Source organism: Plecotus auritus (genome assembly GCF_963455305.1).
Source record: "Plecotus auritus genome assembly, chromosome: 6".
Lineage (NCBI taxonomy): Eukaryota > Metazoa > Chordata > Mammalia > Chiroptera > Vespertilionidae > Plecotus > Plecotus auritus.
The window spans coordinates 81,189,112-81,204,445 of record NC_137773.1 but is presented as its reverse complement, the minus strand read 5'-3'; the positions used below and the strand labels follow the sequence as shown (position 1 = coordinate 81,204,445).

The following is a 15,334-nucleotide window of genomic DNA, read 5'->3' as shown; positions in this document are numbered from 1 at the left end:
TTGATTACTATTCTGTTGCTTGGGACCCTTTCCTAGGTGACCAAACAAGGCCTGGGGCGTGTCCTTGGTCTGTGTTGTTGTCTGTCCTCAGGAAGTATTAGGCACCGTCTCATAAGATGTCCATTCTACCACAGTCCCCACTGAGAAGTGCTCCCCGCATCTCACTGGGTTTTCATGAGAAAAAAGGTGATGCGAAGTGTGTCAGTGACATGTTCTTAACTTTATTGCAGTTATTTCTTACAAAAGGTCTGATGTATTTTAGGCCAGGCCTAATTTCCTTTAGTCCCTGAAACACAGGCCCATGGGGATTTCCACGTCCTCTTAAGTAGGTATGTAAACTAGTAGACTTTTTTTTCTTTTTCTTTTTTTTTAAGGTTCAACACTTATCACCATCATTTTTATTAGATGTAAGACAAGACTTTTGTTTCCCAAATGAAAAGACCAAGTAAGAAAGTCATGTGGGTCTTCATCGGTGGGGTAACTGGCTTCTTTGCCAGAACCAACTTGGGAATCTATTTCATTCAATGTGACATCTTTCCACCTTTAGTATTTTTTTTAATACAAACATTGCAATGTGCTGAGCTATGATGTAAACAGTGCCATGTTTATATATGCATACATAGATTGGCTCTGGAAAAAGTGCATGAGTACATGCGAGTTATGTAAACATAGCAATTGGTCAGAAAGAGAGTCTCTGATCATTAGAGCATTAATGAATAACAAGCATATTGTAAGCAAATAACAACCAATAGCACTTATTGGTTTAGTTGTCAGCTAGGAGCTTTGTTGGGCCCACACCAGGAGGGTCCCTTTCCCCAGGAGGGCTGATGCTTGCCTGATACGACAGGTGGCTGCGTGTCCCAGGCCTGTGAGTCTGGGATGCCCCCACGTGAGGTGGGTCTGTGCTCCCTCGCTGGTCCTGGAACACACAGGTGGCCCATTTTGATCTCCCTCTTGTGTCAAAAGCAGACTATGATGCCCCTATCACCAGGAGAGGGAGCAGATGGAGGATTTGCAGAAGCCCAGGGCCCTTTCTTCCCCTGGAGGTTATAAGGCATCCTTATTTCCTTCTACTCTTACCCATCAGGACACATGTTCTCCTGACCACAGGATCACACCCTAAGGAGGCCTGGAAGGTTCAATGTCATCACCTCCAAACAGCTCTGAGATGTACGTGACTTGGCTTGAACCCTGACTGCCAGATGACTGAGTGTTGGTCTGTTTAACCCCGACAGCCCCCACGTCACCCTCCAAATCGCCCCTCCTTCTCTGTGAATGGTTGACCTGGAAGCCAGTCATGTCTTCCCTTGCACTCATCCTTCATATGTTTGGGAATAAGTAACCTTCTAGGCACACAGGTCTTGCACCCGAGCTTCTTGCTCAAGCCTAGCAAAGACATACTAAGGTTCATGGGGAAACAATGGTCTCCATCATTCTCCATTTTAGGACTTCTAGGCCAGGTGAATGCAGGTAAGATCTTACTTACCTGAGCTAACATGCTTTATAGAAATGCTGCAAAGTGGATAAATTTAGTACCCAAGACACTTTAGCACACCTGGTGATCACTCAGTAAATGTGAGTTTCACTCTCCTTTTCCAAATCCAAATTAATTCCTGCAGGTGACTTGATTTCCCTCTCATTCCTACAGCTGTCACTTCCCCAAACTAACAAAAGGATGCAGAGGCAGCGTAAAGAGGGGAAGATGGATCATTCAGTATTGTCTCTTGCTGGGAAGGAAGATGTCAAAACTCTTGGCTGAACTGAGGTTTGGGAATTATCTGAAGAGTGAATGATCTGTGATATCTCCCTCCCATCTCCACTGCGGCATTTGTCTCCAACATAGTCTCAGCATCCATCTGTAACTAACAGACCAAAGGGAACATGAATATTGAGGCCTGATGCGTGGTGCTTCGAAGGCTGGGCAAAATGCGATCCAGTCGACTGGGACTCCACATTCAGGAACTTTGGTGGAAGGAAGATCCAGGCTGTAGATCCCAGAGTTACAGTTTGGAGCAGATGTCCAAGAGGAGAATGATGACAGGCCACTGAGGTCTTGGGATAGGGATGAGGGGGAGGAGGATGCTGGCCTAGACAGGGCAGAGGTGTGGTCAGAGGTGCCCCAGCGATGCCCCACCCTAGGAATGCAGGAAGGGGGCTGGGCAGTAGGGCCCAGACCTTGGCTGTGTCCACTTTCAGTGTCTGATGCATGTCACCCCAGCATCCTCAGCATGCCCGCAGTTTGTCACCCCCCACTTGGAGAAGGTGCAGCGAAAGATGGTATCTTCTGTGCCCTTGCAGGCGACATCATCCATCCAAATCCTCCCTGTACCTGTGGAGACAATTCAACATGGTTTCTTAGCAGGTATGCAGGAGAGCAGGACAGAGAGAAATGAGAGCATTGCTGTGTCTGTCCTTGACCAGGTTGTCCTAGGCTGTGCTGGCAACTCTAGTGGCTCCCACCTGCCGTCTCCACTGCATCAAGACAAAATACTTATTTTCTGAGCTAAGTCTCTTGAGGGAAGAGTAACAGTAATTAATAGTGGTGATGGTAGTATTTACTGAGTATTTCCTATGATCTTCCTCCATTCTCACCGTGGTGTGGTGAGACAGGTAATAATAAACCCATTTCATAGATAGGAAAACTGAGGCTCAGGAAGCAATTAATGCAAGGTTGCTCACCTTGTAAGTGGCAGAGTCTGAACTCAAGCCACTTACAAGCTCACACTTTTTATGAGACCTGCGTAACTTCTGATGTTCGACATGTTGCAGTCTTGTTGATGAATACTCAGGCAGGGCCAGATCAGAGGGACCATGTCAGACAGATCCTGGATTGGATAGATCCAAAGGCCATTACCAAGTACTTCAGTGCCGATATTATCTCCAGTCTTCTGAAGTTGAACCTACATAGTTCCTATTCTAGGAGTCCTAAACAATGGTGCTGGAATGGCAGAGGACCCCAGAATTTCACATTATAACTAGACATATATTTGATGGCAGGCAGAAGCATCCCTAACCATAGTAATTGGATCAGTCCCCAAAATTCAAGGTCCCTAAGACAAACAATTTGAGTTTTGCCTGCAGTCAGGTCTGCTCACTCAGATCTCAAGGGACAGACCTGCAGGTCTGAAGGCACCCATGCAGGCAGCCTTTAGAGGGCTTGCCCAGGCCTGCACCTGAGAGACATAAACTTGGCATTGAGGTCCCTCAATAAATGTCAGGGGAATAGGGCAGCTGGGTGAGGCTCCCACAGGGGAGGGAGAGGGCTTATCTGAGGTCAGAGGGGTCAGTGGAGAGGGGAGGGGCTACACCAGAAGTCTCTGGAGTCCCCACCGATGAACTGGCAGGACCATCACCAATGGTTCTGGTGGGCTCTCTGGACTGATGGCCATACCAGGCCCCACATGGTGGGAGCCTCTGTGGGGGCTGAGCTTCAGGGCTGCCATGGAAGCAATGCTTAGAGCTCTGCTACTCAAAGTGTGGTCCTGGCCCACAGCATCGCCGGCATCACCCAGAGCTTGTTAGAAATGCAAAGCCTCGGGTCCTGGCCTGGACCCGCTGAACTGGACTCTACCTTTTAACCAAGTGGTTGTCATCACAGTGTGAGGAGCACTGGCACGGCAGAAGGAGGGCTGTGCAATACGTAGGGTAGTCCTGGACTCAAATCTTGGTCCCATCTGGGGGACCATTTCCATGTTAAAACGGGGATGTGAGACTTTTGATACGAAAACTGGGTAAGTTCTAGGTAAACTGGGATGGTTAGTCACTCCAGCACTTTCACTTGTTAGGTCTATGTGCCGGCAACCAAAAGCATGAGGTTAAAGGTCATAAAATGGGTTTCGACATTACTGACTATGTCAACCTGAGCAAATGAGATCGTAAACCATCCCTACATTCTGATGCCACCCCTGCCTCCTCCCCGTCCCATCTCTCAGCAGCCACACAACCCCTCCACTGACTGTTAAAACCTTAAAACTGTCGCTCACTCTCAAACTGCATGGGAGAAACCCTAAATCAATGGCATGAACTAATATTTCTGTTACGCAGAAATCAGCACATCTGTTGTCATGGGACTGCTGAGCAGTGAACTGGGGGTGGGGGGTGGGAGAGGGGGAGGTGGGAGGAGAGGCCTCCTTCCGCTGTCCTTGGATGCTGTTTCCTCACCAGAACCTCTTCCCCGGCCGGATCCCCTGTGCCTCTTACACAATAAACCATTTGAGGCCGAGCAATAATTCGCTGATTAAATGTCTCCTGGAAAACATATCAGTTTACAAATTACCCAGGAAAAGGCTGCAGGCCCAAGAGCAGTGTGGGATTAGTCACACCCAAAACAAATAAAGAAGGAAATCAAGGGGACTGGCGAATACTGAACAGGCCCCAGGTTAGCAGCCCAAATACGGATAGAGGATCACAAAGCTCCAAACTCTAGTTGGTGTTTAGCCAGGGAGTCCTGGCTAATGTTCGCCAGGGACAGCTAATAAAATGAGAGCAGGGTCGCTAAATCAGCAACACTGAATATCTGCAGTTACAGCGGAGGTGAGGGGCCCGTGAGCCCGCAAACCATCTCTCCTCGCCATGTCAGAGAAGCGAGAACTCGCACGACTCCAGGGACCAAGCATCACTTTAGCTTCGGAACCGACCTCTGATTACTCCAAGTGTGGCCTGAGGACCAGGAGCAGAGCATCACCTGGGAGCTTGTTTGAAAGGCAGAGTCGTGGGCCCACCAGATCTGAGTCAGAGCCTGCCTCTGAACAAGAGCTCCACGGCACGTGCATGAATTCAGGTCTGAGAGGCCCTGCCCTACCCCAGGTCTGCACTCCCGCGGGCCTCTCTTTGAGCTCCCTAGCAAGGCCCTATCAGGCGAGCAGGCTAGGGTATGTACGCTGCTCCCCCTGTACAGATCAGGAAAATGGAGCACCGGGCTGACATTTGATCTTGGGGAGGCAAAATTAGGACTAGAGGCCAGGTCCTCTGAAAGAGTACTTGGGGCTGTTTGAAGCTGATATTGTTGGAATGAGTCAGTAGAGATTTTATTTGATCCTTATCATTCATTCATTCAACAAATATTTAAGGGCCTACTCCATGCTCAGCACTATTCTGGGTATTTGGACTATGTTATTGAACAGAAAAGGATAGAAATGACAAAAATCTCTCTGCTTCATGGAGCTAACATTTTAGCGTCTGCATGTTTATTTAGAGCAGGCATCCTCAAACTACGGCCCGCAGGCCACATTTGGCCCGCCGAGGACATTTATCCGGCCCGCCGGGTGCCGCTGCCTGTCCTGCTTAGCAGCCGACTCGTCCCGGGCCCGCAGTGAGCGTAGGAATTTGTTCATAGTTTTTTTTTTAAACTATAGTCCGGCCCTCCAACGGTCTGAGGGACAGTGAACTGGCCCCCTGTTTAAAAAGTTTGAGGACCCCTGATTTAGAGTAACATTAAAAGACAGAATAGCCCAGCTGGTGTGGCTCAGTGGTTGAGTGACAACCATGAACCAAGAGGTCATCAGTTTGATTCCCAGTCATGGCACATGCCTAGGTTGTGGGCTCGATCCCTGGTAAGGGATGTGCAGGAGGCAGCCAATGGATGTTTGCTTTCACATAGATGTTTCTCTCTCTCTCCCTCTCTCTCTCTCTCTCTCTCTCTCTCTCTCTCTCTCTCTCTCTCTTCTCCTTCCTCTCTTTCTAAAAATCTGAGAGCAGAGACTAGGTTTCTCATCTCTGTGGCTCTGCACTGAGCCCAGCTCTGGCCCACAGGTAATGCCTAGAAACTGCCGTGGAAAGAAGGGGGTGCAGCCCTAGTTGGTTTGGCCAAGTGGATAGAGCGTCAGCCTGCAGACTCTAGGGTCCTGGGTTCGATTCCAGTCAAGACACATGCTCGGGTTGTGGGCTTGGTCCCCAGTAGGGGGCATGCAGGAGGCAGCCGATCAATGGTTCTCTCTCATCATTGATGTTTCTATCTCTCCCTCTCCCTTCCTCTCTGAAATCGGACAAGGGGGAGGAGGAATACGAGGGGGAGGAGAAGGATGAGGAGCCCATTTTGGCTTCTCTAAAAGTTTGTCATCCTCCCCCACAAAAAAAATGTTTTACTTCATTTATTAGGAACAAGTCCTCCTTAGACTCAAACACTGACAATGAGGACTGTCCCTACTATTTCTGTTCCTTATGCAACCAAAAATGGCAGTTTTTCTTAAAGAAAACAGGCTGAAATTCAGCCCCAAACGTTAAATGGGAGGTGAGTGCTCTGTCCGGTGGCCCGGTGGGCTGGCCTCCTGGGCGGGGCCCTCTGAGCCCCTGCGCACGCTGGCCTTTGAAGTAGGGAGGCTAGTAAGTGTGGGGTCAAGTGGCCACACCCCGCCAGCTGTCACAACAGATTTCACCAAGAGCCACTTTCAGTCAGTGCGATTGTCTTAGCCAGCCCGACTGCTGTAGCAAAGCCCACAGGCATTTATTTCTCCCAGCTCTAGATGCTGTAGGTCCGAGACCAGGAGCCAGTACGTTGGGTTCTGGTGAGGGCCCCCTTTTGGGTTTAGATTTCTCTGTGTCTCCTCACAGGAGGAGGGGGAGGGAGTTCTTAGGGGTCCCTTTTATAAGGGCACTTATCCCATCAGAAGGCTCCACCCGTGACCAAATCACCTTCCAAGGGCCCCTCTCCTAATACCACTTTGGGGATTAGCATTTCAGCACATGAGTTTGGGGGAGATACAAATATTCAGTCCATAGCAGTGACTGAGGTCTAGGGGACACGATGCTGAGCAAGAACTGCAGCAGCCCGTCGTGGGGGTGGGGAGGACAGCAGCTGTGAGCCGTGGAGGGCTCCATGGCCAGTCTGGATGGGACCTGGCTCCATTTCCCTATCTGGACAGGACGTGGCCCCTCCTCTCATGTATTTTCCACAAGTCCCTGCAGCGGTCAGCATGGTCAGCACAGTCTGAAGACAGGCCGGCTTGCCCGGGGGACAGAAAGCTTCTATCTGGGCAGAGGCCAGGTGGCCATGGCAGGAGGGCTGCAGACGGGACTCGAGCTTTGGAGAGGAGACCAGTGCTAGGATTCCTGGGCCTTTTCCCCGTGGCCTTTTCCTCCGGAGCGCCTTACCTTGCCCGAATCGAGCCGTCCGGGCCACCTCCTGTGCGCCACGGAAGCCCAGCATGCGGCACACAACGTCTCCGTCCTTCTTGTCCCAGCCGTCATCGCACACGGTGCCCCAGCGTCGCTCGTGGTACACCTCCACTCTGCCCTCGTGTGGGCCCGAGCCATTCACCAGCCGGATCATCAGGGACTCCAGGCCACCTGTGGGAGCAGCCCACAGTCACTCCTCTGCCCCCACACTGGTTATTACCCGCCCCCCCACTCGCTTACCTCCAGGGATCTTCCCTGACTCCCCTCCACCAACCCCTCCTGCCCAGGGAAGAGGGGCTGGGACTACAGCCACAACCCAAACCTTGACCGGCCGAAACCATGCTGGGTGGCCACTGCCCTTTATCAGCCTCCTTCTCGCCCCCTCTTATTTTCTTTTAATAGAATGTATTTTCTTTCTTTTTTCAGATTACAGTTCACATTGACTGTTATTCGTATTCGTTTCAGGTGAATAGCACTTCACAAAGTGCTCCCCCGATATTCCCAGCGCCCACCTGGCACCATACACAGTCATCACAGTAACATTGACTATCCTCCCCATGCTGTACTTTACGTTCCTGTGAATATTTTGTACCTACCAGTGTGTACTTCTTAATCCCTCACTTTTGTCACCCAGCCCCCCAACCCCCCTCCCCGCCCGCAGCAGCCATATCTATGAGAATAGACTTTACTTTTTAAACGCACTTTTAGGTTCACAGCAAAATTGACAGGAGGGTACAGAGGTTCCCCCTACCCCCACATGTACAGCCTCCCCCAGTATCAACATCCCCCACCAAAGTGGTACATTAGTTGCAATTGACAACATTGACATGTCATCACCACCCGAAGTCCATAGTTTCCATTTGGGTTCACTCTTTGGTGTTGTACATTCTTTGCCTCTGGACAAATGTATCCGCCTATATAATTTCATACGGCTTAGTTTCACTCCCCTGAAAAGCCACTGGGCTTTGCCTGTGAAAATGCAGATTCCTGGACCCACTCAGACCTACTGGGTCTGAATCTTGGTGGCAGCAATCAGGGATTTGTATTTTTCACGTGTCCCAAATGATTTTGAGGTCATATATGTGTGGACTGGTGCCGGGAGTGACAGGCTCAGACGCTCTGTAATATTTCTTTCAGCTCCAATGTTCATGATTCTAAGGCAGGGGTGGGCAAACTTTTTGACTCGAGGGCCACAATGGGTTCTTAAACTGGACCGGAGGGCCGGAACAAAAGCATGGATGGAGTGTTTGTGTGAACTAATATAAATTCAAAGTAAAGGAGCGGAGGGGAGAGCAAGAGAACCAGAAAGAACAGCTGGATCCGGCCCGCGGGCCGTAGTTTGCCCAAGGTAAGGCCAGGGAAGATGTCAAAGTTGTATTTTTTTTTTGCAGCCAGAAATCACCTAGGATGTGTAGGGTGGAGGTGGGACACAGTGACAAGCGGGTGCCGCAATGCAGGAGGCCCCGATGTGAACTGCCAGAGAAAGCAGCAAACCTGCTGGAGTTCTGCTCCCAGAAGGACTGCAGCCTTGGACTAAATCTTCTGTGGGGCTCAGCTACAGTGTTTGGACAGGTTCAAGCCTTGGACTGATGAGAGGGCACAGTCCTCTCGTGGCCACGTGCAAGTCCCAGCTTGGAGGCAGAGCCCTCCCAGCACCATTATAGCCAACAGCTATAGTTGTAAGCTTGAACCTATGGTCCGAACACGTGGCCCCACGTGCCTAAGTGATATAGGCTGCAAGTAAACAAAGCTTGATCAGGTGCATGTAATTGAGTAGGATTGAAACTCACGAGAATGTTGTAAACATCTTGACCACGCCCTTACTTTGCCTCGCGGCATCTGCTATAAAATAAAGACATGGCTTGTAGTCCTTGGTGTTGTATCTCCATGAGGGAGCAGCGTCCCACTGAGACCCAGCTTTCATTCTCTTGTCTGTCTTTTCTAAGCCTTTCAGCCGCCCCCACTCAGGGTCACTGAACCTGGCTGAGCTGGCGAGGCACATAAGGCGCCCTGGGGCTGAGTATGCCATGGCCATGCCCGCCCGCCACAATCTTCCCTCCCTTTTCTTGGCCAGGTGGGCTGGGGGATTCCTGCTTCTAATGACTGTGCCTTGGCAAAGACCTTCACAGGTACCTGGAGATGATGGCAGAATTGATAAACCCCACATCTGTGCCACACGAAAAAGGAGAGGAGGCAGAACTGGCCATGTGTCTGCTACATGCTGCCTGGGCAGGGAAAACCCCAGAATATTCTGCTCGGGGGAACCAAAGAAGTAACCAGGATAGCACACCGTTTCCAAGCTGCTGAGAAATTATGGGGCGACAACTTTCAGAGTCTCCTCAAAATGTTTAATGCCATTTTGCATGCTTCCCACATCTCTCACTATTCTCTCCATGAACATTTACTGCAAGTCCCCCTAGGTTGTCAAAAAAGCTGAGGATGAGCAAAGGAACACAAAATCTGGAGAGAAGGAAAACCTGGAGAGAAGCTGGAAGGCAGAGGCCGGGCCTGAGACAGAGAAACCCCCTGCATGCTAAGCTGGAGCCAGTAGCAGCAAAGGCCTGGCTGCTGGCTGGCTGGGGGCTTGGCCCTGGGTAGGCTGGCTGAGGCCAAGATGTTAGCCTTGATTTCTCACAGACCTGCCTTGCCTCTGTCAGCACCTGTCAAGGAGGCAGAGGGCCACCTTGGCCAGGAGGCCTCCAACAGAAGCCTCGGGTGGGATCATAAGTAGAGGGAAAGTGGAAGGAGGATGCAGTGGGTCCAAACGGCCCAGGCAGAGTTCAGGGTGTCAGGTGAAAATAATAGGAAGAGACTGGGTCAGGGGTGGGTAGCCAGGACTGATGTTCGGAGGCTCTCCCTTATCCTCTCTGCTCCGCCATCCTGAACTCTCTCTGTTCGCTTCTTCGTTGAGCGAATTCAGTGACTGACCATCTCTTAGGGGCCTGATCCTGTTCTAGGTGGGTACATCTAGGAACAGTCTCTGCCTTCGTGGACTGCTACTTCAGTGGGAAAGATGAACAATAAAGCTGAAAAACAAATCCTATATAATAAAAGAGTAATATGCAAATTAACCATCACTCCGCCACACCCACAAGCCATGCCCACAAGCCACGCCCACCAGCCAATCAGGAGCGAATATGCAAATAAACCCAACCAAGATGGCTACGGCTACAGAGAGCAGGAAGGAGGCTTGGGTTTCCCTGGCAATGGAGGAAGCCAAGCTTTCCACCTGCCCTTGCTGGCCTAGGCCTCCACTCAAGGCTACAAAGTTTCAATGATAGAAGATACATAAACCCAAAGAGAAATGGCAGCAGCCACCGAGCTGGAAAGAGCAGGAGGCTAGGGTTGTCCCCGGTGATGGAGGAAGCCAAGCTTTCCTCCTGCCCTTGCCGGCCTAGGCCTCCACTCAAGGCTACAAAGTTTCAATTATAGAAGATACATAAATCCAAACAGAAATGGCGGCAGCCACAGAGCTGGAAAGAGAAGGAGGTTAGGGTTGTCCCCGGTGATGGAGGAAGCCAAGCTTTCCTCACACCCTGGCCGGCCCAGGCCTTCACTTAAGGCTACAAAGTTTCAATTATAGAAGATACATAAATCCAAAAAAAATGGCTGCCACCAGGGAGCAAGCAGAAGGCTTGGCTCTGCTCCAGGCTACAAAGTTTCAATTGTAGAAGATAAATAAACCCCAGATACCAGGGCCTCCACTTGGGTCACGGGGGGTGGGGGGGTGGGGGGGCGTGGCCAGCCTGCAAACCACCACAGGCCCCTTGCCCAGGCCACCTCATGCCCAGAGGGAAACCCCACCCTGATCTGGGACACCCTTCAGGGAAAACCAGCTGGCCCCCACCCGTGCACCAGGCCTCTATCCTATCTAATAAAAGAGTAATATGCAGATTGACCATCACTCCAACACACAAGATGGCTGCCCCCATGTGGTCAAAGATCTTGCCCCCATGTGGACACATGATGGCCACCACAAGATGGCCAGCAAGGGAGGGCAATTGGGAGGGACCAGGCCTGCAAGGGAGGGCAGTTGGGGGCGATCAAGCCTGTAGGGGAGGCAGTTAGGGGTGACCAAGCCGGCAGAGGAGGGAAGTTGGGGGCGACCAGGCCTGCAGGGGAGAGCAGTTGGGGGGACCAGGTGTGCAGGGGAGGGCACTTAGGGGCAAATAGGCTGGCAGGGGAGCAGTTAGGCATCAATCAGGCTGGCAGGGGAGTGATTAGGGGGTGATCAGGCTGGCAGGCAGAAGTGGTTAGGGGCAATCAGGAAGGCAGGCAGGCAAGCAGTTGGGAGCCAGCAGTCCTGGATTGTGAGAGGGATGTCCCAGATTGGAGAGGGTGCAGGCAGGGCTGAGGGACACCCCCTCCCCCGTGCACGAATTTCGTGCACCGGGCCTCTAGTACAAATATAATTATGGCCAAGTATTGATGAGCGCATTGATGGGAACAGAAGCATGGAAAGGGGAGGGAGAGTGAGTGGAGGCACCATTTTGGATGGGGAGACTTGGGCAGAGCTTTTTCCTTGTACCCCCAAAGTAGGGACACCTAGATGTTCACAGATGCACTTAAGGAATTGCTACCATGTTCCCAAATTGTGCTAGGTATTAAGGATGCATGGATAAATAAGTGTTGTATTTATCCTTGAGGCATTCTGGATAAGAACACAGAATGTCAGAGCTCGTAGAGACATCAGTGACTGCCCAGTCCAAACCCCACATCTAGAAATGAGGAAATTGAGGTTCAGAGAGAGTAAGTAACCAGCTGTTACAGGGATGCCAAATCCTCCCCTTTCTAGACCCGTGCTCTTTCCAATGCCAGCCACTTTCAGTACTGCCTGAGCCGTACCACAGAGTTAAGCTGGTTTGAGGTTCAACCAGTAGTTCCAAGATGGAGGCAGGCTAGCACTCCTCAGACCAGAGGGTACTGCTTGAGAGAGCTAAAGCCAAGCTCTGTCTCTGAGAGTTACCTGTACATATCAGATTTTTCCCCTGGGAAGAGTTCCTTGCAAAGAGAGATAATGATTTATTTGTCCACGATCCCTCAATACTTAATATTATGCTTGGCTAGCTGAAAACGCTAAGTAAATGTTTGAGGAATAGATGGGCTGGAGACCAGATGGCTGGTTGGATGCATGACTTTTTTAGTGGGTACGACTGGAATCTCCAGCTGAATGCCTCAGACTTCTCTATCTCTCTGGTTCCAGTCTTACTCTTCGGTGCCTGGCTGTTGAGAATGGGTGCTGTGCCCACCCACTGATCCCACCAGCTCAGGCAGGAATGGTGGTGCTTCAGAATGGAGACCATGCACTCACTGCTCACATAGTCACTGGGGAGCTCAACTCTGGGTTGCATCTATTTGTGCTGCCTTTATGTAGGTCATTGTAAACTCCCTGTTATTGGTCGATCTTTAAACATGTATTGACCCAGCCACGGGGACATAGAGGAATATGAACCCTACGTACTTCTTCTCTGGACATAAAAATACTACGAGACAATTCCAAGATGCCGCTGCTAAGTGCCATAGGAACGGATCCGAGGCAGGCAGTGGGGATGGCGAGGAGAGCAGTGAGCCAGCAGGAGGGGACTCGCAGGGGGCTGGTCAAGGCACGCTGCCAGTGCTCTTCTTACGCCTGAGGGGCACTAAGACACACTCTCTTCCTCATTTCCTCACTGGTCACACTCACTTCCCAGGGGTGTTAAGGGGATCAGTGACAAAGAGTCTCTCCTTGACCAAACTCTAACCAGGCTCTCCTGAGCCTTCTCATCTACGAGGCCTCAACCTTGGCCTGTAAAGATTTGAACAGAACACTAACATAATTGTTAACAGCTCAAAGCCACGCATGGCCCTAGCCTCTCCTAAAGCGCCTGCCTGAGAAAACTCAAGATTATCAAAAGAATTTACTGTTCATCCAGCCAACGCCTGAAGATAGGTCCCTGCCTCACAGCCTCTCTGGGAGGGGAGGAACCGAACTTGGATAAGTGCCAGATGGCTTTCATAGGGACCAACCCCCTCCTGCTTTTTGTAATTTTTCACTTCCCTGACTCTACCAAGCCCCCACTCACCCCTTCTCTGTCTCCACATTGTCCTTTTAAAATGCCCAGTCACCTCTGTACAAATCAAAATTTAGTTCAGTTCATGCTGGTCTCTTTCCTATTGCAATTGTGCATTACTGATGAAAGTGCATCCTGACCACTTTAACTATCAGCTGGTTTTGTTTATCTTTAATGGCAAATGCGATAAGACTGCTATTAGACAAACTGGCCAAGGTGTAAGCCATGGTCTCTGCTCATGGGCATGTCCTTACACATGGCTAAGGACATGAAGGATGGGTTTGGCTCAAAAGTTCTGTCCAAACCACTGTGATGATGATTGTCAGGACCACCCAGATTCTCTCAGGAATCTGAGCTGGGGAAATGGAGAAAGCCGAGCAGAAGCAAGAAGAGGCAGGGAGAGGAATTAATAAGCCATGTTGCAGATGAGACACTAAAGTGAAGACATGAACCCCTAGTGCTGTGGCCCCAGAGCTGCCTTGGATCTGAATGACCTTCCCATTCCAGGCCCACTTATATCATGAGTCCTGATTTTCTAAAGAAGGTGTCCTTATGATAAGCCCACATTACTTAAAGAGACCCACCGAATCCCTGGTCCTTGCCAGTAACAATCCCCAAAGAGGTGCCTGTGAATCCAACACACCAGCCTAAGAGCTTAGCTACTTGCTTCTTGGGCCAAGGGTGGATTTGGGGATTTGGATGGAGGAAACACGGCGGGGCGGCACCAGGGGAGAGTGGAAAGAGACTGGGTCTGGACTTAGACACAGGGTTTGAATTCTGGCTCTGCTGCAGGCCAGAGGTGACCCCTCTACACCTACCCTCTTCTTAAAATGGGTATAATGGTGGTGGGTCCAAGCAATAGCACACGGCACATTATGGGCAGCTCCCAACCCTGGCCAGTCAGCACTTTGCCCAGCAACACATGGGTGAGCTCTGAGGGGTCTTCAGGAGTTGCTGAGGATGACTGGATACAGTGGCTCAGCAGGAGTGTATCCTAGAAACCCTCTTTGCAAAGCAACCCTGCTGTGTGGGGAGGAGGAGCAAAAGGGGGTTCATCCTTCCAATTGGATTACTCTCCTAACTTCCTCTGCTCTCCCCAGGGTGCAGTTCCCAGGATCCGGGATCCGTAGCATATTAGAGGAGGGGGACAGGGGCTTCGGCAGAAGTCCGGCTCCTGCTGTCAGCAACTGTCTGCTCTCTAATGTGAGCTGGATGTGATTCCTTAAGCAAAGCAGCTCTGGAATGGCCCAGGAATGTGGCGCTAGGGCTGAGGCCACTGTGGGGCTCCTAGCACAGACCTTACAGATCTCATATGTGGGGATTCTCTTCTCAAAATGAGTGTTTCTTTGTTCTCTGTGCCTTGTAAACACATTTATGGGAAAAACAAGGTCCCAGACAAAGCAGGCTGGATCTACCCCAGACTCCCTGGATTTGAAAATTGAGCTCCAGAGCTGTAAGGGGCTGTGCCACCCTCACCCACTTCAAACACAGGAATCCTCTCCACCCAATATCACCCCTGACAGCTGCTCATCCTGCCTCTGGGAATGGAAGGGAACGCGACACTATCTCTTGGGCATCCATTCCAGGATTTTTAAACCAGCATCTGGTTTTATTCAAGGGGCGCTGGTATCTCCAAACGGCTCCAGTGTTTTTCTTTATCTAATTATTCTCCACCTTTGATTTGCTCTATTCAGGGGTCCTCAAACTACGGCCCGCCGAGGACATTTATCCGGCCCGCTGGGTGCCGCTGCCTGTCCTGCTTAGCAGCCGACTCGTCCTGGGCCCACAGTGCGCATAGGAATTTGTTCATAGTTTTTTTTTTAAACTATAGTCCGGCCCTCCAACGGTCTGAGGGACAGTGAACTGGCCCCCTGTTTAAAAAGTTTGAGGACCCCTGCTTGGGTTTTGTGCTTTTAATTGGGGGGTGAGATGTCAAATATCTCCCTCTTTCTCTGGCATCTGGTGGGAGCACAACTGAGGGAGTGGCTTCATTACTGAGCCCCTCAGTGGGCCTGGGAGGACAGACTAAGGGCCAGTGGCTACCATCTCAAGAACCGATTTCCAGGGCTGGGGTAGCCTTCGAACTACCTACTCCCTGCAGGGCTTGTCCCTCAAACCCAACTACAACAAAGCCAAGTTCTGGGAGCTGCCCGGGAGAGATTCCAAGTTAA

At 50.8% G+C, this 15,334-nt stretch overlaps 1 protein-coding gene across 1 annotated transcript in view; it reads right to left on the bottom strand.

Annotated features, from left to right (window-relative positions):
- Positions 1–200: 200 nt before the first annotated feature.
- Positions 201–15,334, bottom strand: part of SCARA5 (scavenger receptor class A member 5) — a 117,446-nt gene continuing 102,312 nt past the window's right edge. The window contains exons 8-9 of the mRNA XM_080672607.1: positions 7,090–7,284; positions 201–2,329 (exon numbers count right to left, since the gene is read on the bottom strand). Of these exons, the coding sequence (XP_080528733.1) occupies positions 2,193–2,329; positions 7,090–7,284 (332 nt within the window). The 3' untranslated portion in view covers positions 201–2,192. The remainder of the gene's footprint in view (positions 2,330–7,089; positions 7,285–15,334) is intronic.